Source organism: Macrobrachium nipponense, chromosome 8, assembly GCF_015104395.2.
Source record: "Macrobrachium nipponense isolate FS-2020 chromosome 8, ASM1510439v2, whole genome shotgun sequence".
NCBI classification, from domain to species: Eukaryota; Metazoa; Arthropoda; class Malacostraca; order Decapoda; family Palaemonidae; genus Macrobrachium; species Macrobrachium nipponense.
In genome coordinates, this window is record NC_087203.1 from 78,628,280 (window position 1) to 78,653,957 (window position 25,678).

Consider the following 25,678-nt stretch of genomic DNA (forward strand, 5'->3'; position numbering starts at 1 on the left):
AGATGAGAAGAAATGTAAGATAGTTGACTTATTTAAGGAAAGAAAACTGGATACTATGGCACTTGGCGAGACAATAACAAATGGGCAGTGCATGAATGAATGGGATGGCGTGATTGGCATAGCCGAAATGTGTTGCGCTCGGGGAGAGGTAGCATTTGTTATGAGTGAAGATAGGTGAAAGAGTATAAATTTCTTAGTTTGATAATTCTATGGCAAGAAAAGTTGTGATACTGAGTAAAAATAGTCCACGAATGGAGAAGAATAAGTGATAGAGAATGTCTAAGGAAAAGTTAAAATAGCGAGTGTATGGTACAGGAAAGTAAGAGAATAAGTAAAAAAACAATGCTCTTGAGACAGAATCCATGCCAATTTGAGTTTGGATAATATGCAAGGGTAGCTGCATTGTGTGACCTAATTGCAATGGCATTGTTGTAATAGAATAGAATACAATATAGAATTTAGGCCAAAGGCCAGACACTGGGAATTGAGGTCATTCAGCGCTAAAAGAGAAATTGCGAGTAGAAAGGCTTGAAAAGTGAAACAGTAAGGAAACCTCGCAGTTGCACAATGAAATAATTGTTAGGAGATGAAAAAAGAATATGGAGATTCAGTAAAAGGAATGAAAAGGGTTGCAGCTCGGGACTGAAGGGATGCTGCAAATAACCTTGAGTAATCCTGAGAGTGCACTGCATGAGGCACACAGCACTAACCCCCTATAAGGGCATTGTTGTTATGTAATAAGTATATACTAGTTCCTAAAGTATACATGAAAAAGGAGGGTGTTGAGGAAATATGGTTGGAAAGGGGCTTTACTTGTAAAAGAATGTATAGTTCCAAAGTATATTCACAATTATACTTGACAAAATGGCAATGAAAACTTTTCTAAATTAGGCATTAGTAAGGAGAAAAAAGCTTGAGGTGTACTTAATATGAACTGGTTCAGAATGATTTAAGACAAAGGACCATATAAGTTCAAGTTAGAAAGGAGATGCTATAGGTTTCAGTTGAAAAGATAGGGTGATAAAGTAGCTATTAATAAGTAGTGAGCAAAGAACATAAAATGAAAAAGGATAAAAAAAATAATAGCATTCACGACAAAGGTGAAGGTAGTACAGTACATGAGGAATGTGAAAATTTTGTAGTGGAGCCAGGGTCACGAAAATCTCAATCATTATAAACTTCTTACTTAATAACCTAGTTTTATCCAACCAATGATTTGCTTTATAAAAACTAAAAAAACCAACATTACAAAATATAAAAGAAAACTGTTTAAGAAGTACTTACGGTCACATTTTAAACGTGGCAAAGATATCTTGATGTACACTGGTATCCTTTCGGTTGACACTCCTGGATTGTCTACATAAAGGTCAGAAACACTGCAAAAATCATAATATATCAGATATAATTCTCAAATTTAATGTATTATTGAAAGACTCCCAAAAACTGTCACCAGCAAACCAATCAATTTCATTATAAGTACTATAATAGCATATTATGTGAACTTTAAGAATCAGATTACATTTGTGAGATTCATCAGCAGATAGAATGGTAAAAATAAATTAAGAATTTCATCAATACTTTGTGAAACTGTTTCCTAAAAAAGTTTCTAGTGTGTTGTCTCCCAATATTACTAGATTTTTATGTTGACATAGTATTGTGGATGAGCGCAAGCTTAGTAATACTACAGTGCCTGTTCCAAAGAGTGGCATATCTGCACATTGCAATAACTACAAACCACCATCTTTGTGGATGAGAGCAAGATTATCAATACAGTGCCCGTTCCAACGAGTGCCATAACTACAGGCCAAACTCTATTCTCCTTGTGTTCTCTAAAGTCACTGAAAAACTTACTTTTAAGCCACTATATAAGTATGTGGAATCTAAAAGTGTGTTAGCTGATAGTCAATATTTATAGAAGAAGTAGTGAGGTGCCTGCAATTCTCTTTTTAAGACTTGATATGCCTCTGCAAGGGAGCCTTGAGTGGGTGCATATATTTTAGAATTAGTTCAAGATTCCCTTACAGTAGGCAACAGCGAGTTGCTGTGGACAGGATCTTAGTGAACCAAGACTATGATGAGGTCACCTTGCCGACCTGACCATGAGAAGGATAAAAGTCTATTCCCTCTAGTATATATACATATAGTACCTGTCATTTTCAGGTACAGTAGTGCCTCAGGTTACAAAATTAATCTGTTCCAAAGCGGCCTTCGTAAACTAATTTTTTCGCATCTCGAACTATGTTTTACATGTAAATTGCCTAATTCGTTCCAAGCCCTACAAAAACACCACAGTAAATTTTATAATAAAGCTAAATTGACCAATAAAATGATATTGTTATGATACAATAAAGTTTCATACATACTTACCTGGCAGATATATACATAGCTATCGACTCCGTCGTCCCCGACAGAAATTCAAATTTCGCGGCACTCGCTACAGGTAGGTCAGGTGATCTACCGCCCTGCTCTGGGTAGCAGGACTAGGAACTATTCCCGTTTTCTAATCAGATTCTCTCTTCCACCTGTCTCCTGCGGGGAGGCTGGGTGGGTCTTCAATTGTATATATCTGCCAGGTAAGTATGTATGAAACTTTATTGTATCATAACAATATACAGATATATACATAGCTGATTGACACCCTTTGGTGGAGGGCAAGAGACAGCTAACTAACTGACTAGACAGGTAAACAACATATGTTGTAGGTATAAATAAACCTTAGTTCCTACCTTATTAGATGGAAGACTTCGTGGCTACTGCCCAGGAGTCTGCTTCATCTCAAGAGCCTTAGCGAGATAGTGATCTGTGGCCAAGAGTTCTTGCTGGTCTGTCGATGGGGTCTTATCCACTTACTCGGCAGAGCCTAACTGGCGTTTGTCAAGGGGTGCTAATCCGCTTATATGACAACACGCCTTCTTTAAGGAGCACACAACCGATCCCGATCACCCGATCCTAACCCGTGTTAGTTCTAAGATTGCTAAGAGTCATCCCCAAACTCTTAGCAAACAACCACAAACTCGAAACTCATACATACAAAAATAAAAATTTTGTACCCCTCTAATAGTCAGCTGTCACTCGATTTTCCTAATGAAGCGAAGTGAAGGCCGCCAGTGCGACATCTGACACTCCCATGCACAGGAAACACGAGAACACATCCGACAAGAGGGTTACGTACACATATTTAAGGATCGGTGCTCTCTCCTTTACCCAGAACCGTCTGTGCTGACACAAACGGACCTAAAGAAAAACATTTCTCATACGTTACTCGCACATCTTTTAAATAATGAGATGCAAATACTGAGTTGCATCTCCAATAGGTTGCGTCCAAATATTTTTAAGTGACATATTTCTCTGGAACGCAATTGATGTCGCGATTGCCCTTACCTCATGAGCTCTTACTCTTAATAGATTAAAAGAGTCATCTGGGCAGTTCTTATGAGCCTCGGTAATTACACTTCTAACAAAGAAGGCCAAAGCATTTTTAGACATAGGTCTCTTGGGGTCTTTTACCGAGCACCAAAGACCATGTTGTGAGCCTCCCAACCACTTCTCTGTCCAGATAGAATTTCAGTGCTCTAACTGGACAAAGTGATCTTTCTATTTCTCTGCCTACTAGGCTAGTAAGTCCTTTTTACCTCGAAACTCCTAGGCCAGGGATTCGAAGGGTTCTCGTTTTTGGCAAGAAAAAGAGTCTGGAATGAACAAATTGCAGAATCTTCTTTGAAACCAACTCGTTGACTCAAAGGGCTGCAACTCGCTGACCCTTTAGCCGTAGCCAGAGATAGAAGAAATATACACTTTCTAGTGATATCACGGAATGAAGCCGTATAAGGTGTTCAAACTTTTCCGAGGATAGAAATTTCAGAACCACATCTAAGTTCCAGCTCGGAATCCTAGGCTCTACTGACTTGGACGTTTCAAAAGAGCGGATGAGGTCGTGCAAATCTTTATTATTCGTCAAGTCTAAGCCTCTGTTTCTAAAGACTGACGAAAGCATACTTCTGTATCCTTTAATTGTTGGTACAGAGGTATTGGAAGAGGACAGCTTCTTCAACCTGCACCAGTTTCTGAAAACTTCCCACTTCGATTGGTACACTCGCCTAGTAGATGATCTGCGGGCTCTAGCAATTGCGCTTGCCGCCTTGCGAGAAAACCCTCTCGCTCTGACCAATCTTTCGATAGTCGAAAGGCAGTCAGAGCAAGAGCGGGTAGATTTTGATGGTACCTCTCGAAGTGGGGTTGTTTGAGCAGATCTATCCTGTTTGGAAGAGATCTGGGGAAGTCCACTGTCCACTCCATCACCGTGAACCAAATTCGGGATGACCAATATGGGGCTATCAGAGTCATTCTGGTTCCCTTCGAGGCCACAAACTTTCTGACTACTTCCCCCAGAATCTTGAATGGGGGAAAAGCGTACACGTCTAGCCCTGACCAGTCCAAGAGAAAGGCGTCTATAGCATAAGCCCTGGGATCCTCTACCAGGGCGCAAAATGTGTCTATCCTTTTGGAGAGAAACGTGGCGAATAGATCTATCTGTGGTTTCCCCCAAAGATACCAAAGGTCTGACAGACTTCCGAGTGGAGGGTCCATTCTGTAGGAAGGACCTGGAACCTCCTGCTCAGTCTGTCCGCTCTCACGTTCCTCTCCCCTTGCACAAATCTCGTTAGAAGGACCACATTCCTTTGATTTGCCCAAATCAGCAGATCTCTTGCCAGTTCGTATAGGGCGAAAGAGTGATTGCCTCCTTGTTTCTTGACATAAGCCAGAGCGGTCGTATTGTCGGAGTTTATCTGAATTACTTTGTCTCTGACTATCTGCTCGAAGCTCCTTAACGCGAGGTGAATCACAAAGAGCTCCTTGCAATTTATGTGCCATGACACCTGCTCTTCCGACCAGGTGCCTGACACTTCTTCGGACCCTAGAGTCGCACCCCAACCTGTCTCCGACGCGTCTGAGAACAATGTCAGGTTTGGGTTCCGAACTTCTAAGGATACTCTGTTTTCTTCCAAGGGGGTCAACCACCACCTTAACTGTTGCTTTACTTCTAATGAGATCGGAAACGTGTCCGAGAGCTGTCCTGTCTTCCAACTCCAACTGCTTCTCAGGAAGTACTGAAGCGGATGGAGATGCAGTCTTCCTAGAGGAAAGAAAACTGTTCGAGCGAGGAAAGGGTCCCCAGAAGGCTCAACCATTCCCTCGCTGAAGTACGCTCTTTCTCTAAGAAGTTCAATACTGTGGCACAGCCTTTCCTTACTCTCTCTTGAGAAGGAAATACTCGAAAACCCCGAGAATCCATCTGAATCCCCAGATAGACTACGTTCTGGCTGGGGACCATCTGGGATTTCTCGAGGTTCACGATTAATCCTAATGTCCTTGTCAAATCCAGGATTGTTGACAGGTCCTCCAGACACTGCTTTTGAGACCTGGCCCTGATGAGCCAGTCGTCCAGGTATAGGGAGACGTTTATCCCTTTCATGTGAAGGTGTTTTGACACATTTTTCATCAGTCTGTGAAGACTTGGGGAGCCGTAGAAGGCCGAAACACAGGGCCCTGAACTGATAGATCCTTCCCTCGAACCATGAAACGAAGGTACTTCCTCGCGAATGGTGAATCGGTACGTGGAAATATGCGTCTTGAAGATCTAGAGACGCCATCCAATCTCCTTGACGGAGAGCTGCAAGTACTGAGGCAGACGTTTCCATGCTGAACTTCTGTTGTTGTACGAATTTGTTCAGCGAACTTACATCCAGTACCGGTCTCCATCCCCCGAGGCTTTCGCTACGAGAAACAAGCGATTGTAAAACCCCGGGGAGCTTTGATCCAGTACCAGCTCTATTGCTCTTTTGTCCCACATCTGCTCCACCATTTGACGAAGAGTATCCATCAGAACAGGGTCCTTGTATCTGGCTGACAGTTCCCTCGGTGACGTTGTCAAGGGGGGTCTGTCCTTGAATGGGATATAATAACCCTTCTTGATTACTGACATTGACCAAGGATCGGATCCTATGTCTTCCCATGCTCCCGCAAAGAATTGTAACCTGGCTCCTACAGGTGTCTGGAGGAAAGATTTCTCATTTTCCCTTCTTAAAGGGACGGAAGGCAGATCTTCCCCTTTTTTCAGTTGATTTCCTTCTGACGATGGATCTAGCCTGAGCGCCTCCTCGAAAGGGCTGCTGTGTTGAGTTGGCTTAGATGCTTTCTTTTCCTCACTAGCCACAGGTCTATTCTTCCTTGAGGATTGCCTTAAAAGATCCTGAGTGGCTTTCTCAGTTAGCGAATGGGCAATGTCTCTCACCAAACTGCGAAGGAAATAAATGCTCAGAGAGAGGCGCATACAGCAAAGCGGATCTCTGCGAAGGAGAGACGGCCTTAGTGAGAAAGGCACTATGAACCGCTCTCTTCTTTAGTATTCCCGCACCGAAGAGGGAGCACACTTCCGCCGATCCATCTTGAACCGCCTTATCTATGCATGTAAGGATGCTATGCAAGGTTTCAGGCTTAGTTGTTCTTTTTTCATGGGACTTCTTAGCAATGACCCCAAGGACCAATCTAGGAAGTTAAATACTTCTAAGGTGTGAAAAAGTCCCTTGAGGAGATGGTCCATTTCCGAAAGACCCATGTTGCTTTTGCTGAATTCAAGGCATGTCTCCTCGACGAGTCTACGAGACTGGAGAAGTCCGATTCAGCTGAAACAGGCAGAGACAATCCCATGTTTTCTCCCGTTTCGTACCATATGCCTCTCCTGTCCCTTAGTTTAGCGGGAGGCATGCAAAGATCGTCCTTCCTAACTCCTTCTTAGTCTTGATCAAGGAGTCCAGAGATTGTAAGGCCCTTTTCATGGATATGGCCGGCTTCATTTTCAGGAAAGACGAAGACTTGTGTGCCTTCGTACTTGAAAATAGAGAGCGAGGAGAAGGAGGAGAGGCTGGAGTTAATGCATCTCCATATTCTTCTAAGAGAAGAGCAGAAAGAACTTTGTAATTCGAGAGCCCTTCTCTGTTAGTAACTTCGTCCTCCGAGACGTCATCTAAATTAATAGGATCGGAAGGAGAAGGCTCCCTTCCCTCCTCTGTCTCCTCTCTAGATTTCTTCCTTTCCGAAGAAGAAGCACTTCTATAAGGAGATGGGCTAGGAGTAACTCTCTCCTTACGTTTATCATTAGGAGAGTCACGTATCACTGCTCTACGCCTGTTAGACTCCTGTCGGATGTCAAGCTCTTCACGAGGTAGGGGAATGCGCCTGGCGTTTAGCAGGAGTATCTCGCTGAGGAATACTACCTGAAGGCCTTAGGTAGGAGTAACCTGTTTGGAATACTCCTGGCGCCTGACAGTCGTTACACTCTTCGAATACTCCTGCCGTTCTGGAAGGCGCATCTCGCTCCAAATACTCCTGGCTCCTGTTAGGAGTATTAAGCTCAGAATACTCCTGGCGCTTGGTAGGCGCATCGCGCTTCGAATACTCCTGGCGCCTGGTAGGAGTAAAAAGTCCAGAATACTCCTGGCGCCTGGGAGGAGTATCGAGGCGAGGGTAATCAAGGCGCTTGGCAGGAGTATCTCTTCCCGAATACTCCTGACCTACGGAAGGCGCATCTAGTTCGAATACTCCTGAGGCTTGGTAGGAGTATCACTCATGGAATGCGCCTTTCGAATAGCAAGTATATTGCGCTTAGCGGGCGCTATACTCCTATCAGGAGTTCTCTCTTTCCCAAATTGGCTTGTTGTTCTTGGATGAAGATCTGGGCCTAGAACGATCTACAGTAAAGTCAGGCTCTTTGCGCCTACTTGGCCTCGCCTGCCTAACGCACCGCTCCCCCAGAGATGGCCGCTTGTGCGACAATCCCTGGAGGGTTCGTCGCGCCCGACAGGAGATCGGTATTTGGATCTCTTAATCGGAAGCCTGTCATCCTTTTTACGAGTAGGCTCCTTAGAAAGTACTCCTACCAAAGACGCTATTTGCTCTGTACATTCATCAAAAATTCTCCTGGTCGAAGGCTCATTCGAATCAGGAGAAGGAGATCTGGAAGGAGATCTGGAAGGCGCTCGAGAGTCTTTTCCTTTCCAAGGATCTAAATCCTTTCTAGCTTTCTTGATTACCGAAGGCGCCTCCTCTTCAGAGAAGCGCTCGGGGCTAGAATTAAGCTCAAGTTCTTTCCAGTTCCTTTTTAGCGGACGTGAAAGCTTCGATTCCTTCCATCCTCTTCTCGGAGAAGGCGAACTAGAAGATGAAAAGCACTCACGAAGGACGCTTCTATAGCTGTCCCTGGCAGACTGAGATGTATACGATTCTGCCGAAGGGACGCCTGATCGTTGGGGATTCCCCACGACCCCCGTAAGGCTTTCGACTTTCCTTCTCCTCTGGGCCAGGGAGCTTGGAAGAGGTCTAGGCCTGGGAGCGTCGCAGGGACGACCAGACGCCCCCTCCACTACACTGGGGACACTAACATCACTCGAGAAACCACATTCACTTCTCTTACCTTCTAATGCTTCCATTTTCTCTTGCATTTTTTGAAGGGAAGCTCTGAGTTCCGCTATTTCTGAGGCGGAATCAGAGGGATAAACTTGTGAACGGGCTGAAACAGAATGGGCATAATTAAGAGAAGAAGAAGAAGCTACAGAACTACTAGACATTTTCCGGCTTTTGTAAGCCGCCTTCCTCTCTCTATCCTTCTCTAACTTCTTCAAGTAAGAAGTCAGATTCTTCCATTCTTGCGCACTCAATCTCTCACACTCGTTACACGTATTCTCAATTGAGCATTCCACCTTTCTACAACCACTGCATGTAGTGTGAGGATCTACCGAAGCTTTCGGAATCCTCACCTTACAGCCTTCATTCACACACACTCTGAAGCTAACACTAGAATCAGACATATTCACGAAAATCCAAAGCGAAGTCCAAATACCAGTCCACGATAGCGAATGCCAAACAACGATCCAAGTACGTCACCAAAAATCAGTCGAAAGATGATCAAAAGCGTTGTGAAAAAAGAATTCCAGTCAGGAGGAAGGAAACAACAATGTTGATACTACCGGCGACAGAGGGAATCTGTTTAGAAACGGGAATAGTTCCTAGTCCTGCTACCCAGAGCAGGGCGGTAGATCACCTGACCTACCTGTAGCGAGTGCCGCGAAATTTGAATTTCTGTCGGGGACGACGGAGTCGATAGCTATGTATATATCTGACAGGTAAGTTGAATGTATGAAACAATGAAATACAACAATTTGGACCATTCAATACCTAACCTAACCACAATTGTACCTGTAAATAAAGTGTATTAGTGTACAGGGTACAAGAAATACTGTACGTACATGTACGTACAAATGTAGTAAAATTTAGAACCTTACCTTTCGAGTGAGGTGATGTCCAAAAGTGGCAACAGAGGAGGAGGACACATGGCAGAAAACATGAAAACTCAACTTACAAAACATTAACAAATGGCAGAAAACATTAACACTAAACTTTACGAAACCCATTAACAAATGGCAAAAAACATTAACGCTTAACTTTACAAAAAACTTAAAACTAAATTTCTGATTTTTTACCTTTTTCTGATTTTTAAATTTTTCTTTTTACTTTTTTACTTTACATTTTTATTACAAAATTTCAATTTCTTCACCATTTTAAATTTCTGTTTTTTTGTATCACTTGAACCTTCCTGTTTGCTTACTACTAAAGGCCTCTTTAAAAAAAATGACAAATTTTCCAAGACAATTTGTATTTTTCATAGCTACAAACCTGAGGTCTTAACAATAGGATAATTTACTGCCTAGCTGGATCCAGTTAAAAAAACAGATGAAAGCAAGGAATCTTGTGAAATCTGGCAACACATGCCATAGATCGGGTGAAGGATGGTCAAAAACCATTCACCTATGATCACGCATTAGTCTTTCCCAACTCAGGATGTTGTAACACACAGAAGGGCAGCTAGAGGCAGGCAGTATAATGTTAAGACCTCAGGTTTGTAGCTATGAAAAATACAAATTGTCTTAGAAAATTTGTCATTTGTTCAAACGCAAACAAACCTTCGGTCTTAACAATAGGATAGACTCATACTTGGAGGGAGGTATAAGACATCCTAGACTGGGTGGGGGCCTACCCACCAGTCCAGCTCTCAAAAGGAATGGTTTTCGGAGAGGGACTGAAGCCCGATGAGAAGCTGGATAAATTGATATCTAACGACTCAGACCCTGAGGGACGTACAATGATCTATGGGATAACCATTGTATAGTGAACCAAAGAGAAACTTTGGTCCAATAACAAACCAAGACACCAGGGTTTGTATTACTCCCAACCCCTCCTTGCCAAGGAGTGGAGCCTATGCTACCAAATATAGTGGCTAAGATATTTGTATATTGCACGATCACAGTATCAGTATGACTACCTTACTCACCTGTATCAGACCAGTCCAGCGAATAACGTGTCTATTCCTTAAACCGCCCGAAGGAAGAAGGAAAGGTACAAGAGAAAGGAGACCAGTCAACTCACTCATTCTCTCATCCTCACAATCATCTTAGGTAAGATACAAAGGTGCCCTGTTAAGGGCAACTATGAGTTAAACCACCTGTTGGGCAGCCACCACAGGACCCAGGGAAAATGTGTCTGCAGATCTGTGGGCAACATCCTTAAGATAGAAGGAGTTCCCCGTGGACTGGCGTAACCAAGTACCAGTGCTTAACCCTTAAACGCCGAAGCAGTATTTTAAAAATCGTCTCCCGTATGCCGGCGGCGTTCGCGAGTGAGCGCCGAAGCGGAAAAAATGTTTTTTTTTTTAAATCACAGCACGCTTAGTTTTCAAGATTAAGAGTTCAATTTTGGCTCCTTTTTTTGTCATTGCTTGAAGTTTAGTATGCAACCATTAGAAATGAAAAAAAATATAATTATCATATATAAATATTGAGATATATGAAGCGCAAAAAAAATTTTCATTTACAGTAAGTCCTCGGGTTACGCCGGTCTCGACTTGCGATGTTTCTTGGTTACGAACGCGCCCCCATAAAAATATAAAAAATAATATTTTGCGTCGTTCCGTCTTACACGGTTTAGCGTCGTAGCGACGTAAACAAACGCGAATAGTTCCGGGCGCACGGCGGAAGAATACGCTTTGTGGGGGAGAGGACGGCGTCGCTTCGCTACGCTCATTCCTCGCCCATACGCCATTTTGGTTGTTTACCACTGCCTCTCTCTCCCTCGTGTTGTATCGTTTTTTGTAACTTTTGCTCTTTGTTATGGCTCCCAAGCGCAAGGCGGACTCTTCTGATGGTAGTGCATCGAAGAAAAGAAAGGCCATCACCATGGAAATTAAAGTGGACATTATAAAGCGATCTGAGAAGGGAGAACCGCCAACAAACATTGGCCGCTCGCTTGGCCTTAGCCGTTCGACCGTTGCTACCATTATCAAAGATAAAGAGCGCATCGTTGAACATGTGAAAGGATCTGCTCCTATGAAAGCGACAGTGATAACTAAGCAGCGTAGTGGTCTAATAATTGAAATGGAAAGGTTATTGGTGCTTTGGTTGGAAGACCAAAATCAACGGCGTATCCCAGTCAGCCTTATGGTGATTCAGGAGAAGGCGAAAAGATTGTTTGAAGCGTTGAAAAAAGAAAAGGGGGAGGGAAGTGAAAGTGAAGAGTTTGTGGCTAGTAGGGGTTGGTTTATGCGATTTAAGGCTCGGGCCAATTACCATAACCTTAAAGTGCAAGGTGAAGCTGCTAGTGGGGATGAGAAAGCAGCGAGTGAATTTCCTAAAGCGTTGTCTGAGATAATTAAGGAGGGGGGTTATTCTGCTCAGCAAGTGTTTAACGTAGACGAGACAGGTTTGTTTTGGAAGCGTATGCCTAACCGCACTTACATCGCCAAGGAGGAGAAGTCAGCACCCGGTCATAAGCCAGCAAGGAGAGCTAACTTTACTTCTTGGGGGTAATGCAGCTGGCAACTTCAAACTGAAGCCCTTGTTGGTGTATCAGGCTGAAAATCCAAGGGCACTCAAGGGCATTTGGAAGGGTCAACTACCAGTAATTTGGAAGTCCAACAAGAAGGCATGGGTGACACTTGCAGTGTTTGAGGACTGGTTCGTAAACCATTTTATTCCAAGTGTGGAGCGGTATTGCGCCTCCAAGGGTATCCCCTTTAAGGTGTTGCTAGTGCTGGACAATGCCCCTGGACACCCTGCCCAGCTGGGAGACTTCAACCCTAATGTCAAGGTGGTTTACCTTCCACCTAATACCACGGCCCTTTTACAGCCTATGGACCAAGGAGTGATTGCTTCGTTCAAGGCCTACTACCTACGAAGGACAATTGCTATGGCTTTACAGGCAACTGAAACCAAGAAGGACTTGACTCTGAAGGACTTTTGGAAATCCTACAACATCCTTGATGCTGTAAAGAACATTGCTGATTCCTGGAGGAGGTTAAGCAAACAAACATGAATGGTGTCTGGAAGAAAATTTGTCCTCAATTTGTGAATGATTTCCATGGGTTTGAGGACACAGTTCAGCAAGTTGTCAAGAACGTTGTTGCCCTGAGTAAAGGAAATCAATTTGGAGATGGAGGTTGATGATTTTACAGAACTGCTGGAGTCTCATGGCGAGGAGTTATCTGCTGAGGACCTGATACAACTGGAGAAGCAGATGATAGAGGAAGAAGAAGAAGCACCCACCCCAGAGCCTAAGGCTTTCACAAGGCAGGACTTGGCAAGAGGTTTTGCAGAGTTGCAGCAAGCGTTGTCAACTTTTGAGGCTCAGGATCCCAACTTGGACAGGTTCACTAGGGTTTCCAGAGGCATCATGGATTTGATGCAGTGTTACAAGGAGATCTTGGATGAAAAGAGGTTGCTCTCTGTTCAGACTAACCTGGAGCAGTATTTTAAGAAGGTAGAGAGGCCTGCAAGAGATCCTGTACCCTCTACCTCAGCTGCCTCTGCTAATCCAGACTCGCCTGCCCCACAATCTCCAGCACCTTCTGAATGTTCTGCTAACCCAGACTCGCCTGCCCCACAATCTCCAGCACCTTCTGAATGTTCTGCTAATCCAGACTCACCTGCCCCAGCATCTCCAGCACCTTCTGTAAGTTCTGCCTCACCTAAAGACTCACCTGCCCCAGCATCTCCAGTAGTATGTTCTGCCTCACCTCAAGAAATCACCTGCCTCAGCATCTCCAGTCATCTTCTGGAGGTTCTTTTTCTCTTCACTAACCTCCCCAGTCTCTCCAGCAGCTTCTCTCCAGTGTGCAAGCCAATCAAATTAATAAAGGTAAGGAATTGTTCTCTCGTTGTTATTGTAGTATTTACCATTAAATCATGTGGTATTTTTAATGTTCCGACTTACGCTGAAAAATCGTGTTTACGACGCATCTTAAGAACGGATCAACGTCGTAACTCGAGGACCACCCCCTGTACGTATAATTGTATACAAATCGCGCTGTGAGCAAAACGGTTAAAGATAAGGAGTTAATTTTTTTTCGTTGGATTTTACACTAAATTCTGATCATTTTGGTATATAACACATTGTAAAACAATCAAGGCAACACAGAGAAAATATTATCACAAAATGATGCATGAATTCGTAACACGCGGACGTAAAAAAAAGCTGTTTTCAAAAATTCACCATAAATCGAAATATTGTGCTAGAAACTTCCCGTTTGTTGCAAAATGAAGGAAATTGGTTGAATATTACTAGACTGTAAGTGTTGTAGCTTACAATTGGCAGTTTTTGACCATTTCGGTCGAGTTAAAGTTGACCGAAGGACGAATTTTTCCTATTTATCGTTATTTATATGAAAATATTTCTGAACTGATAAAAGCTACAACCATAAGTTGTTCTTTGTTGTATTCTATATGAAATTGCGCACATTTTCATATATAAAACTTTATGTCACGGCTAATTTAAAATGGTGCAAACATTACGACAATCAGACTAAAAAATTTCAGATTTTTTTCGGAAGAGTTACCGCGCAAACGTAAGGAAAATTTTTTTTTTTTTTAATTCACCATAAATTGAAATATTGTGCTAGAGACTTCCAATTTGTTGCAATATAAAGGTAAATGATTGAATATTACTAGAATGTAAGAGTTTTATCTTACAATTGCGTTTTTTTACCATTTCGGTCGAGTCAAAATTGACCGAAGGTTGAAATTTTGGCACTTTTCGTTATGTATATGAAAATATTTCAAAACTGATAAAAGCTACAACCACGAGTTGTTTTTTGTTGTATTCTACATGAAATTGAGCACATTTTCATATATAAAACTTTATATAACAACTAATTTAAAATGGTGCAAACATTACGACAATCGGACGAAAAGATTTCTGATTTTTTTTGGAAGTTAACACGCGGACGTAAGGAATTTATTTTTTTTTCATAAATTCACCATAAATCAAAATATTGTGCTAGGGACTTCCAATTTGTTGCAAAATGAAGGTAACTGTTTGAATATTACTAGAATGTAAGAGTTTTAGCTTACAATTGCGTTTTTTGACCATTTCGGTCGAGTCAAATTTGACCGTAGGTTGATATTTTGGCACTTATTTTTATTTATATGAAAATATTTCAAAACTGATAAAAGCTACAACCATGGGTTGTTTTTAGTTGTATTCTACATGAAATTGCGCACATTTTCATATTTAAAACTTTATGTAATGGCTAATTTAAAATGGTGCAAACATTACGACAATCGGACAAAAAAATTTATGATTTTTTCGGAAGTGTTACCGCGCGAACGTAAGGAAAAAGTTTATTTCATAAATTCACCATAAATCGAAATATTGTGCTAGAGACTTCCAATTTGTTGCAAAATGAAGGTAAATGATTGAATATTACTAAATATAAGAGTTTTAGCTTACAATTGCGTTTTTCGACCATTTCAGTAGAGTCAAAGTTGACCGAAGGTTGAAATTTTGGTACTTTGTTATTTATATGAAAATATTTCAAAACTGATAAAAGCTACAACCATGAGTTGTTTTTAATTGTATTCTACATGAAATTGTGCACATTTTCATATATAATACTCCATGTAACGGCTAATATAAAATGGTGCAAAAATTATGTCAAAGTGACGAAATAATTTCTGAGATGTGTCACTGATACTTTTTAGTGCTAGAAGAAAGAAATTCGCGCTTGCGCGCCTGGGTAACGATTGTAAACAAAACAACGCCTTGATCCGTGAGCTCCCAGTATCCCCCAAGGTGCGTGCGTGATTCAAAAGTTTTAGCCTAGTAGGCCTATAACTATTTTTCCACGAATTTAAAAAAAAAAATTTTATATAGACGTACCATATGTCCAACCGGCACCCAACAGACAATTTATATCGATGTTTAATATGTCAAATCGGCATTAAAGGATTAACACTCAATGTGCAGCCAAGTTCTTTTTGAAAGCCAGAGATGGACCAATACCCCTAATGTCATGCGCTTTAGCCTGCACAGCCGTGGTGGTAGAATCATCAAGACTCAAGTATGCCTGTCTGATGGCTTCCCTTATCCAAAAAGAGATAGTATTCTTAGACACCTCTTTCTTTGTACAGCCTGTGCTAACAAAAAGTCTGCGGCAGCCTGGTCTAAGGTGCCGAGTCCTTTTAAGATAGCAACGCAGGGCCCGGACAGGGGACAACAAAAGCTCTTGAGCATCACCACCCACAAAGTCAAGTCAGTGATGGAATGGAAAACGAAGTGAACCTGTCATCATGCACCGAGGGATTTTGGGTCTTGGCCACGAATTCCAGGACAAATTCGAAGGACATCGACTTCCAAACCCTGGTGTGCTTCACCTCATAGCTCAGACCGTGGAGCTTCCTACCTTCTTGGAAGATGCCAAAGCCAGAAGGAAAACTGTCTTGAGCGTCAGGTTCCTGTCAGATGAGCAACGCAAGGGCTCATATGGACTCTTAGTGAAGCTCTTAAGTACCAAGGAAACATCCCATGTCGGAGGCTTGAGCTCTCTAGGAGAACTCGACTGCTCAAACCCCTTAACTAGCAAGGAAAAGTTCCCAGGAAGAGATGATGTTGATACCCTTAAGGTGTAACACCAAACTCAGGGCCGCCCTGTAGCCTCTTATGGCAGATAGGGACAAACGTTTCTCGTCTCTGAGGAAGGTTGAAAAGTCTGCTATTCGCTGAATAAAGGTCGTGAGTGGAGAAAAACCTGCTTACGACACCAATCATAGTAGATCGCCCATTTGCCTTGGTAAACCGCGGAGGTCAACTTTCTAAGACTGCTGGACATGTGCCCAGCTGTTCTCTGAGAAAAGCCTCTCGCTTGGAGGAGATACTTGATAGCCTTCAACCGTGAAGAGACAAGGATTCTACTGACTGGTGGAACCTTTCCGCATGGGGCTGACACAGATGTCTCCAAGGGGGAATCTCCCTCGGAACCTCTGACAACAACGATAGCAGATCTGGAAACCATTCTGCCCGAGACCACAGAGGGGCTACCAAAGTCATTCTGAGACCCTGTGAACTCATCAGACTGTTCAGAACCTGACAGATCAAGCAAAACAGAGGGAAGACATACACCTCCAGGTTGTCCTAGGGATGTTGGAATGCATCCTCTGCCAATGCTAAAGGATCTGGAACCACTGAACAGAACACCTCCAGCTTCCTGTTGAAGCGTGTCGCAAAAAGGTCCAGCATGGGTCTCCCCCAAATCTGGAAAAGCTTGTCTGCCACCACTTGATGAAGGGACCGCTCTGTGCCTAGGATCTGATCCCAGCGACCGAGTTAGTCTGCGACCACGTTCCGTTTCCTGGGATATACCTGGATGAGAGCTCTACCGAATTGCTGACCGCCCACTGGTGATGCTCGACGGTCAAGGCGTGAAGTTGATGTGAAACCAGGCCTCCCTGTTTGTTCACATAGGCTACCACCATGGTGTTATCCGACATGAGAACGACAGAATGACCCTCTACCTTCCCCCCGAAAGTCCTTCAGACCCAGGAAAGCTGCCTTCAACTCCAAGACATTGATATGTCGCTGCTTGTCGTCCGAACTCCAAGTGCCTGAAGCGATGAGGCCGCCTAAGTGAGCACCCAAACCTGCGAGGGAGGCGTCAGAGAACAGAAGGAAGTCCGGTGGAAGAGAACGCAGAGGGACACCCTTCAACAGATTCTGGTCCTCCAACCACCAACGAAGGTCTTCTCTCACTTCCGGAGACAGAGGAACCATTGACAGAGGAACCATGTGGCTCCTCTTGTTGGACAAAATAGTCACACCCTTGGAAGGTGTAACTGCTTTGATGGCTTCCTTCTGCTTAAGGATGGTGCCTATCGTCGACGGATTTTGGCCGTATTCCTTAGCGATCACACTCAACCACATGCCAGCTTAATATTTTTTAATTATCTCCATCTTTGTCTCCATAGAAAGCATCCTCTTCTTTCTGTGAACTTCAGCAACATTATTGGGACCCATGGCTAATAACAAATGTTAGTTAAGTTCACACATAACACGATAAAGTAACTTACTACGAAGAAAGCGAAATCACTAACACGAATTTACATTAACAAAATAAATCTATGTGAACAAATGAATTCCACGTGCGTACGATAACGCTGATGCGACGAAGTTGTCGAAGGACGCCTTTACGTAGAGGGATGATGGGACAGATCCTGACCAATAGGAGAGCAGGATCTTACAGCAGTGACTAGCATCAGGAACCAATGGGAGAGCGGGAGGATGGTGGCGAGTCTACTCAAATGACGGCGCGTGAGTTTTAAAATTGTTCTCGGTGGCCCGGACGAATCTCGGACTTTACCCTTTCACAACCTGAATTATTTTCGTACACAGAAGCAAAAAAATCCTTGTCTTTGCTTTCGTAACCTGGATTTTTCGTAAGTAGGGGCTTTCGTATGTAGAGGTTCCACTGTAGCTAAGCTACTAGCATTGAAACAATGCTTGTCGTTCCATGTTGGTTAAGAGAACTTGCAGTAGAGACTGACTCTGATTGGTGCTCAACTCACAAACAAGGACTACAATTTGCCCTTGCCCTGGGCACAGTACCATAACAAACAACAACCAGATTATCATGTCACCTACACTGAAGTAAAAACCACAACCCATCCACTATAAGTGTCAGGTGCTCTGGGTACACTGTAACCTCTTGGCTCCCTAAACTTCGATCCTTCACTACCAGGTGAAGGTTTGGACAATAGGATAGAATCCTATGCTTTCTTCCTTGATACCATGCCAGTTATTAAAATTTTCAAGGTACTGCCTAAATTTTAACACTTAAAAAAAAATTCTCTTATGCCATGAGAAATGATGAATGATCATACTACCAGTAGGTCGAATGTGAAATGGACGTATGAGATATCTCTTGAAAGCTAAAGAGGTGGAAGTTGTACCTAATGTCATTAGCTATGCTAAAAAGATGCAAATGCTCCTCTTAAATCTGAGTCTCAACAGAAAAAAACCATTAGGGTAAATGGCAAGATGTCCTAATCCAAGGATGAGATGCATATGTTGCCATAACATCTTGGGTTAAATCTGGTCTGGGCTTCTGGTTCTAGGAAATACCAGGCCATCTAGCCAGGCAGAGAGTTCCACTCTTCTCCCTGTCATAAAGCACTTCCAGCTATGATAGAATGGGGTTTGCACTTGACTGCAGTTGTCATCCAGAGTTCCTATCAGAGGGAACTAGTTTTGCTAAAAAAAACAACACGGTAGGAAGATTTTGCTTCTTACAGCTTTACAGCTTAATTCATCCACCAGGACGTTGAATTTCCCTTGAATGAACTTTGTTAGGATTCTGGTGTGGTTCCTATCTGTCCATAACAGAAGGGTTCTTGCTGCTTCGCAGAGAAAAATATTTGTTCCTCCCTGTTTCTTGATGTAAGAGAGGCCTGTCTGAGTGGAAAGTTACTACTTGTTGAGGACCAGGTAAGCAAACTCCACCAGCACCTGGTGGATAGCCGTCAATTCTTTCAAATTGATGTGCCACTCTCTCTGTTGAACATCCCATGTCCCCAATACTCCGTTGTCTCCCAGGAGATCTCCCTAACCTGGATTGGACCCGTCTGAATAGAATACAAGGTTGGGGCTCAAAGGAAGATGGGACTTCCCTTCTAATAGCCTGTCTTCTGATCTCCAGCAAGACAGGTCCTCCTTTACTTCAGATGTTGCCTGGAACACAAATGAGTCTGAACATTTTTTTCCCCATTCCAATTACCTTTAGGAAGAGCTGGTGATTCCTCATGTGATGACTCCCAGAGGACACAAACTGTTCTATAGAGGCTAGGGTGCCCCGCAGGCTCCTCCACTCCTTTGCTAAGCAATCTTGAAGTACTAGCAAATGGTCCACCTACTGAAGGCACGAATCCACTCTTTGTGGGATGGAAAAGCCCGAAAGCCACAGAATCTATCCTCATCCCCAAATAGACAAAATCCTGCCAGGAGACTAACTGTAACTTCCTCAGGTTTATCATAAGTCCTAACTCCTCCCACTGATGGAATTTGTTGCACATCCTCTGTGCTCTGTGTACCTGTTCTCTGAATGTGACCAAGAAGCCAATCGTCCAGGTAATGAGAGACTTATCTCGACTAGTTGCAGCCATTCGCAATGGGGGGCTAAGATACGAGTACGTAAATACTTGTGGGGCTGTCAAAAGCCTGAAGCAGAGAGCTCTGAATTGGTACTCTCTCAGAAGAAGAAATGAAGAAACTTCTTTGAGTCTTGGTGAATTGGGATAAGGAACTATATATCGTTCATATTGATGGACACCATCTAGTCCCCTTGATGAAGGGATAACAAAACTGTCTAATTCTTTCCATTAAGAATTTGGTCTCCAGACAAAAACATTCAGTGTGCTTACATCTAACACGGGCCTCAAGCCTCCTGAGGCCTTGTGGACTTACTAATAGTCAGTTGTAAAATCCGGGAGTTTGTGAACTACAACTACCTCTATGGCCTTCTTCTGCAAGTGACAAAACTACTCTTGACAGGGCACTAAATGTCTGAATTCTGAATTTTCCAAGTAGGCTAAAGCTATCGGAGAGCTTAATAAGGGTGGAACGCTCTTGAAAGGAATGTTGTAGCCTTCTTGCAATGCTGTATGATCCAAGGTTCTGCTCCTCTTGCTTCCCAGTTCATCCAAACTGGTGGAACCATGCTCCTGTAGGTGCCTGAAGGACTGCCCCTTCACTTCTTAGCAGGGATTTTAGAGGAGGATCTCCTAATGGTTCGAGGATTGAGACGTACTCTTCACCCAATGAAAGAGCTGAGCACATGTGGAAGGAGAAGAGTGTGAGCTAGTAGTGATAACATGAGAACACTTGGTTGAGTGAGTGAGTGAGAGAGGTTTGGGGTTGACTTCATCTGAAGGTCAGAAGATTCCTGAATCACTGTATCCTCAAGAAAAAGGTGTTTACTATCCAGAGGAGAGTGAAGAAGGGTCGACCTCTGTGTCTGATACACTCCTTGGTGGTGAAAGAACATGAGTTCTCTCTTCTTCAGAATGCTCAACATAAAGGGAGAAGACAATTCCAGGGAACTGTCTCTGATACCCTTATCCAGGTAGGAAGTTATTCATTAAAGGTCCATAAAAATCCTCATCCAGCAATGAACATTCCTTGATTTTGCAGCCCAAAGCTCCAACAGTCCAATCAAGGAAGCCCACTACTACAACCACACGTTAGATAATCTTAATAAGATAGTCTAATTCTGATGCCGAAAACATTGTCTGTGGAAAGATGTGACAGTGGGAAATTAAAGTTAACCTTTCCCTGTTCCCTCTTTCAGAAAGCCAAAGGTTAACTTTCTTCATCACCTAACAAGAAAAGGAGAGAAATAGATAAGCAACTTGGACAAATCCACTTGATTATGAAGATGTTGGAGCTACTGGCGAAGAGTAGTCAGAGAAATTTGTTAGAAAATAGTGAAGAGGCGACTTGTAGGTCGTAGGGGGAGTCTCCTTATCTCCTTCCTCTTCTTCTGCCAAAATAACAGGGGACAAGGCTGTTTGTGGCTGGATAGAAGGAGCAATATGCTTCATGGAGCCTTGGCGAGAACAAATATGAAGAATTCGATACATATGATGTCAGAGGCAACTCCTTATCCTCTTCTTCTTCTTCAGCCAATGAAAACCATGACAAGTTCACTTAAGGTTGAACAGAAGGTACAGAAGACTTTATAAAACCCAAAATACTGTCAACTTATTTTGAATGGTTGCAATCGAAGGATCTGAGACAGCCATAACTTGTGACACTGTCAGTGAGACATAAGATGTAAGTGTTGTCCATGGTTGTAGAAAAACTTCCTACTGATCCAGCTGCACCCCTTGGGCACTCAGACACTTGTGGAAGCTCGGGCGCCGATGGATGCTCAGGTGCTAATGGACGCCCGGGCGCCAATGGACGCTCGGGCACCAATAGATGCTTGGGAGCCAATGGATGCTCAGGCGTTAATGGACGCTTGGGAGCCATTCGCTCAGCCGCTTGTGGAAGCTGAGGAACCAATGGGTGCTCTTCCGTTCTTGTACCAATGGGAGTTCTCGAATTACTTTAGATACAGACGGCAGGACCAAGTTCCTTCCTGCTTAAGGGGGCCGGCCGGAACCCCTATATATGGTGGTATAGGGCGAAAAATGCAAAGTCATGAAAAAATTCATGGAGCTTCATATGGCAATTGAGAATACGTATAAGAAATATTTCGTCAAAATTCCTCTTACTTTCGTAGTTACAGGGTAATTAGTAAACGTAACTCAATAAGCCTAAAACATTGATCTGTACAAGAAAATGCAATATTTCTTCTATTATCGTAAATTTTGATAATTATTGTCAAAGAAATTGGGAGAAATGGCATCTATAGACATTCCCCGAGTCGAGAAGGAGACTTCAGGCTCAGTACCAGGTCCAGTCCTGACTTATTGCGATCACAGACTTCAAGTAGTCTACACGTTCCATTTCACCTCTGACATTCGCCTGCGTTTACGTATGTTTATGTATGTTTCGGCAAGAATTCCATCATGCCAATGGAGGAAAAGACAAGGAAAACATCTCGCTAACATACAGACGAAGAAAATCACTAAGTATTATTACAGAATATCATAATATATGCATAGTTAGTGAAGAGAGAGGGGTGGGTTGCGAAGTAAGGGTTGCTTAGTAACGCCCCCGTCTTGCTTGACAGCACTGTGCCCAAGGCTACGATATTTGAGCAAAGAGATCTTCATTTATGATAAATAACAAAGTTTTGGTTTTTTAATACCCAAATGGAATATGAAATTCATAATAATCATGATTTATTAAATTGGTCTTTGTAAAAAAAAAAGAGTACGCCTTCGAGTTTCACCTCTTGGCATTCTCTTGCATTTACGTTTGTTTATCTTTGTTCCGGGCAAGAATTTTATCATGCCAAAGAGGAAAATACAAGGAAAACATCTCGCTAACATACAAAAGAAGAAAATTCGCTGTAATAAGCCGAGTTAGTGAAGGGGAGAGAGAGAATTGCGTAGGAAGGAGTGCCCCATCTTGCCTCAAGCAGTGCCCCAGGCTGCGATATATGAGCAAAGGGATCATCATTTATGATTAAATTATGATAAATAAAATAGTTTTCTGGTTTTATTAATACACAAAAAAGAAAATAGACATTCATAAATAATCATTATTTTATTACATTGTCTTTTATAGAAATATGAAAGAAAACTTTGAATGCCCGTATCTCAAAACTATACTTATTGACCTTCAAAATCTATCTTCTCACTTAGTTTTAAAGCTATAACATTGGATGGTATATAACTCAGAAAGACATTATAGAACAATCAAATAGAGCCCTTTTTTCCAATTTTTGTTTCGTATTTTTTTTATAAATTTTTTTCTCCTGATTTATAGGGTTTATTTTTTTACCATATTGAAAAATTCATATCTAGCAAAAAAATGACTTTTAGAAAAAAAAAACTCTCCATTTGATTGGAGGTCTATATATGGTAGTAATCCCAGGTCTTAATATTAAATATCAAGGGAGGAGATAGAATTTGAAAAATGGTTATTTTCGGGATATATCGCCATGGCGTCACAAAACCGAAGGTCAGAGGCGAAAATCATATGCGGTTTGGAGATGTCCCAAGTCACCTTATTAAGTGGTATGAATATCAAAGTTCTGTCCTTAAAAAAGGGCATTAGCCGGCCGGCCCCCTTAAGAAGGACATGCAGGCGCCAACAGACGTTCAGTTGCCGTATACTTCTTAAGAGACAGAATCTAACACAGAGGAACTATCTGGAGTAGGGAGCACAGGAGGATAAAGGTCTGGCGCCTACAGACACTCAGAACTTTTCCTGCATGCAGCCTCATCAGATGAACTCATGGAAAGACAAAAGACTTCCTTATAGACGTCTTTCCAATGGCGCTCTGTTGTGACCTGGGATTTAACAACAGGACCGCCTGAGGGGGCGACTGTCTGTGGGCAAATCCCACAGACCTCCCTTGGGCTACCAGTATGCCTCCTACCAGGTGCTGGGGAGTTTGACAGGGACCTTTGCCTAGGAGAATCAGGGGACGAACAGCACCTCCTCCACTGCACAACACTTCACTATCACTTCACAGTTAACATTACTAACCCTAACACAACTGCCAATGGCATGGGAAAGAAGCGAAGGAGACAAGCAAAGGAGCATGTGGTACAAAATTTTTATAATAAAAATGACATTTTCATATAAAATAAGTTTCAATAATACCTACCCAGCAACTACACAGCTATAGCTGTGCAACCACAGGGCAAGTTATATCATTAAAATTACAGAGCTAGTAGCAGGAAAGAAAAAACAACAAACTGGAATAGAGTGTTATCTGACTAGGTCTCCCTGTATCACAAGAAAACTACTTGAACACCTGTGTAGCTTACAATACCGAGGACTCAGAACCGCTGGAAACTCAGCGCCGTGGACGCCACTAGGCACCCAACGCTGATGTATGCTACTAGGTGCCATTGGGCGCTCGGCGCCAATGGACCCTAGTAGGCTCCACTGGGCGCCGGACGCTTGTGGAGACTACTAGGTGCCACTGGGCACTCAAGTGCTGGACGCTTGTGGATGCTACTGGGCTCAGTAAACTATAAGATAAATGCAAGACATAAATAATCTTAGGTCAAACATATGGCTAAAGACAAAATCAGCCATAATAATTCGGCGCCAGGTAAGCTAAAAGGTTTGATTGCAAGCATACTATTTCATCAGTCTCGCTACCTAACAGCTTTGTTTTGATTCAATTTCAAACTAAGCAGGCACGCTAAATCAACATTACTTTGTTCTCTTAACTGGTTTTAAGTACAGCCCTCTATGGGGTTGTTCTCTTTGTAGTGGGTTCTTGTACGTTTTCAAAGAAAGTTGTTTCCAATAATAATATCAATAATAGTAATACTATATCAATAATGATTTTACTCTCGCTTTTAATAGGATTTTAATCGTCTGTCCTCCAGAAACCCATCATAACTAATTCTTTCCTGCTACATTATACCTTTACACTTAATTTTGGAAAGATTGATAAACGTTTACATTTATTACAAATTCACTGCAGGATCGAACATGCTAATAAGCGAAAGTGGTGGAAACACCTTAAAACAATAATTATTAATCCTGCCAACACGCCTTGCTGAAATAAAATTCAACACCAACATCATTCTGATAGCTAATGCTGCTTCCATTAGTATTAAGTTACTTGCTTATTAGCTAAGTGACATCTCACTTTGTTGCGTTACTCATTGTAAAAATGATTTAATCAAAAGATTGCTACTGAAAAGTGTTATCGAACAATATCCGATTGTAACAAGTGTAAACATCGGTCCAACAAACCAATGTTCACATTATAGTCCGACTCTCGTCAAAAAGTAGTTGACCAATTAACTGCAAGTCACTGTAAATGCAAACTAAAGATGTATTACTTCAGTGAAAAACAATAAAACAAGGTTGAAGTTATTCACTTTCAGTTTGTATACTGAAATCTGGTAAATAACCGGCAAAAACTGAATAACTGCTGCTGACACCAGATGTTTACACCAGGAGTCACAGAGAATGAGCTAATTGGCCGAGTCGTTCCTAACCTGCTTGCTAGGGGGCAAGACTGTGTCACCTACACACTTATCGGTGTCGCTACTGCGAAATTTGAATCTATACTGCTGTGAATAATAGAAAATGATATTGTTATGATACAATAAAGTTTTATGCATACTTACTGGAGGCCTGGCAGGTATATATAGCTGTATTTTCTGAAGACCGACAGAATTTAAAAAACTTCCGACACACGCAGTGGTCGTCAGGTGGTTAGTACCCATTCCCGCCGCTGGGAGGAGGATATCAGGAACCATTCCCATTTTCTATTCATAATTTTTATTTCCACTGTCCCCTGAGGGGAGGTGGGTGGGTACTTGAATAATCTATATATCTGGACCAGTTAAATATGAACAAACTTTATTGTATCATAACAATATCATTTTGCTCATGAACTTACCTGTCAGATATATATATAGTTGAACACCACCGTTGGAGGTGGGAAGGGACAGAATAGAAGGATTTTGGGACACAAATGACATGCAGATGATTTACATCTTGGTTCCACCTGTTAGCATAGCCGACTTCGTGATTACTGTCACCCAAGTCTGCTTCTGCTTTACTAGAGTTGCCAGCGAGGTAGAGACCTATAAAGCTGGTGCACTCCAGATGATCTGTCAACGGGGGCGTGACCACAATGTGACTAGACCATATTGACCAT

The 25,678-nt window shown here is 42.5% G+C and overlaps 1 protein-coding gene across 1 annotated transcript in view; it reads right to left on the reverse strand.

Moving 5' to 3' along the window:
* LOC135222870 (endoplasmic reticulum-Golgi intermediate compartment protein 1-like) overlaps positions 1-25,678 on the reverse strand; it is a 101,064-nt gene that overhangs the window by 69,276 nt on the left and 6,110 nt on the right. Inside the window, exon 2 of the mRNA XM_064261220.1 lies at positions 1,285-1,376. Within this exon, the coding sequence (XP_064117290.1) occupies positions 1,285-1,376 (92 nt within the window). The remainder of the gene's footprint in view (positions 1-1,284; positions 1,377-25,678) is intronic.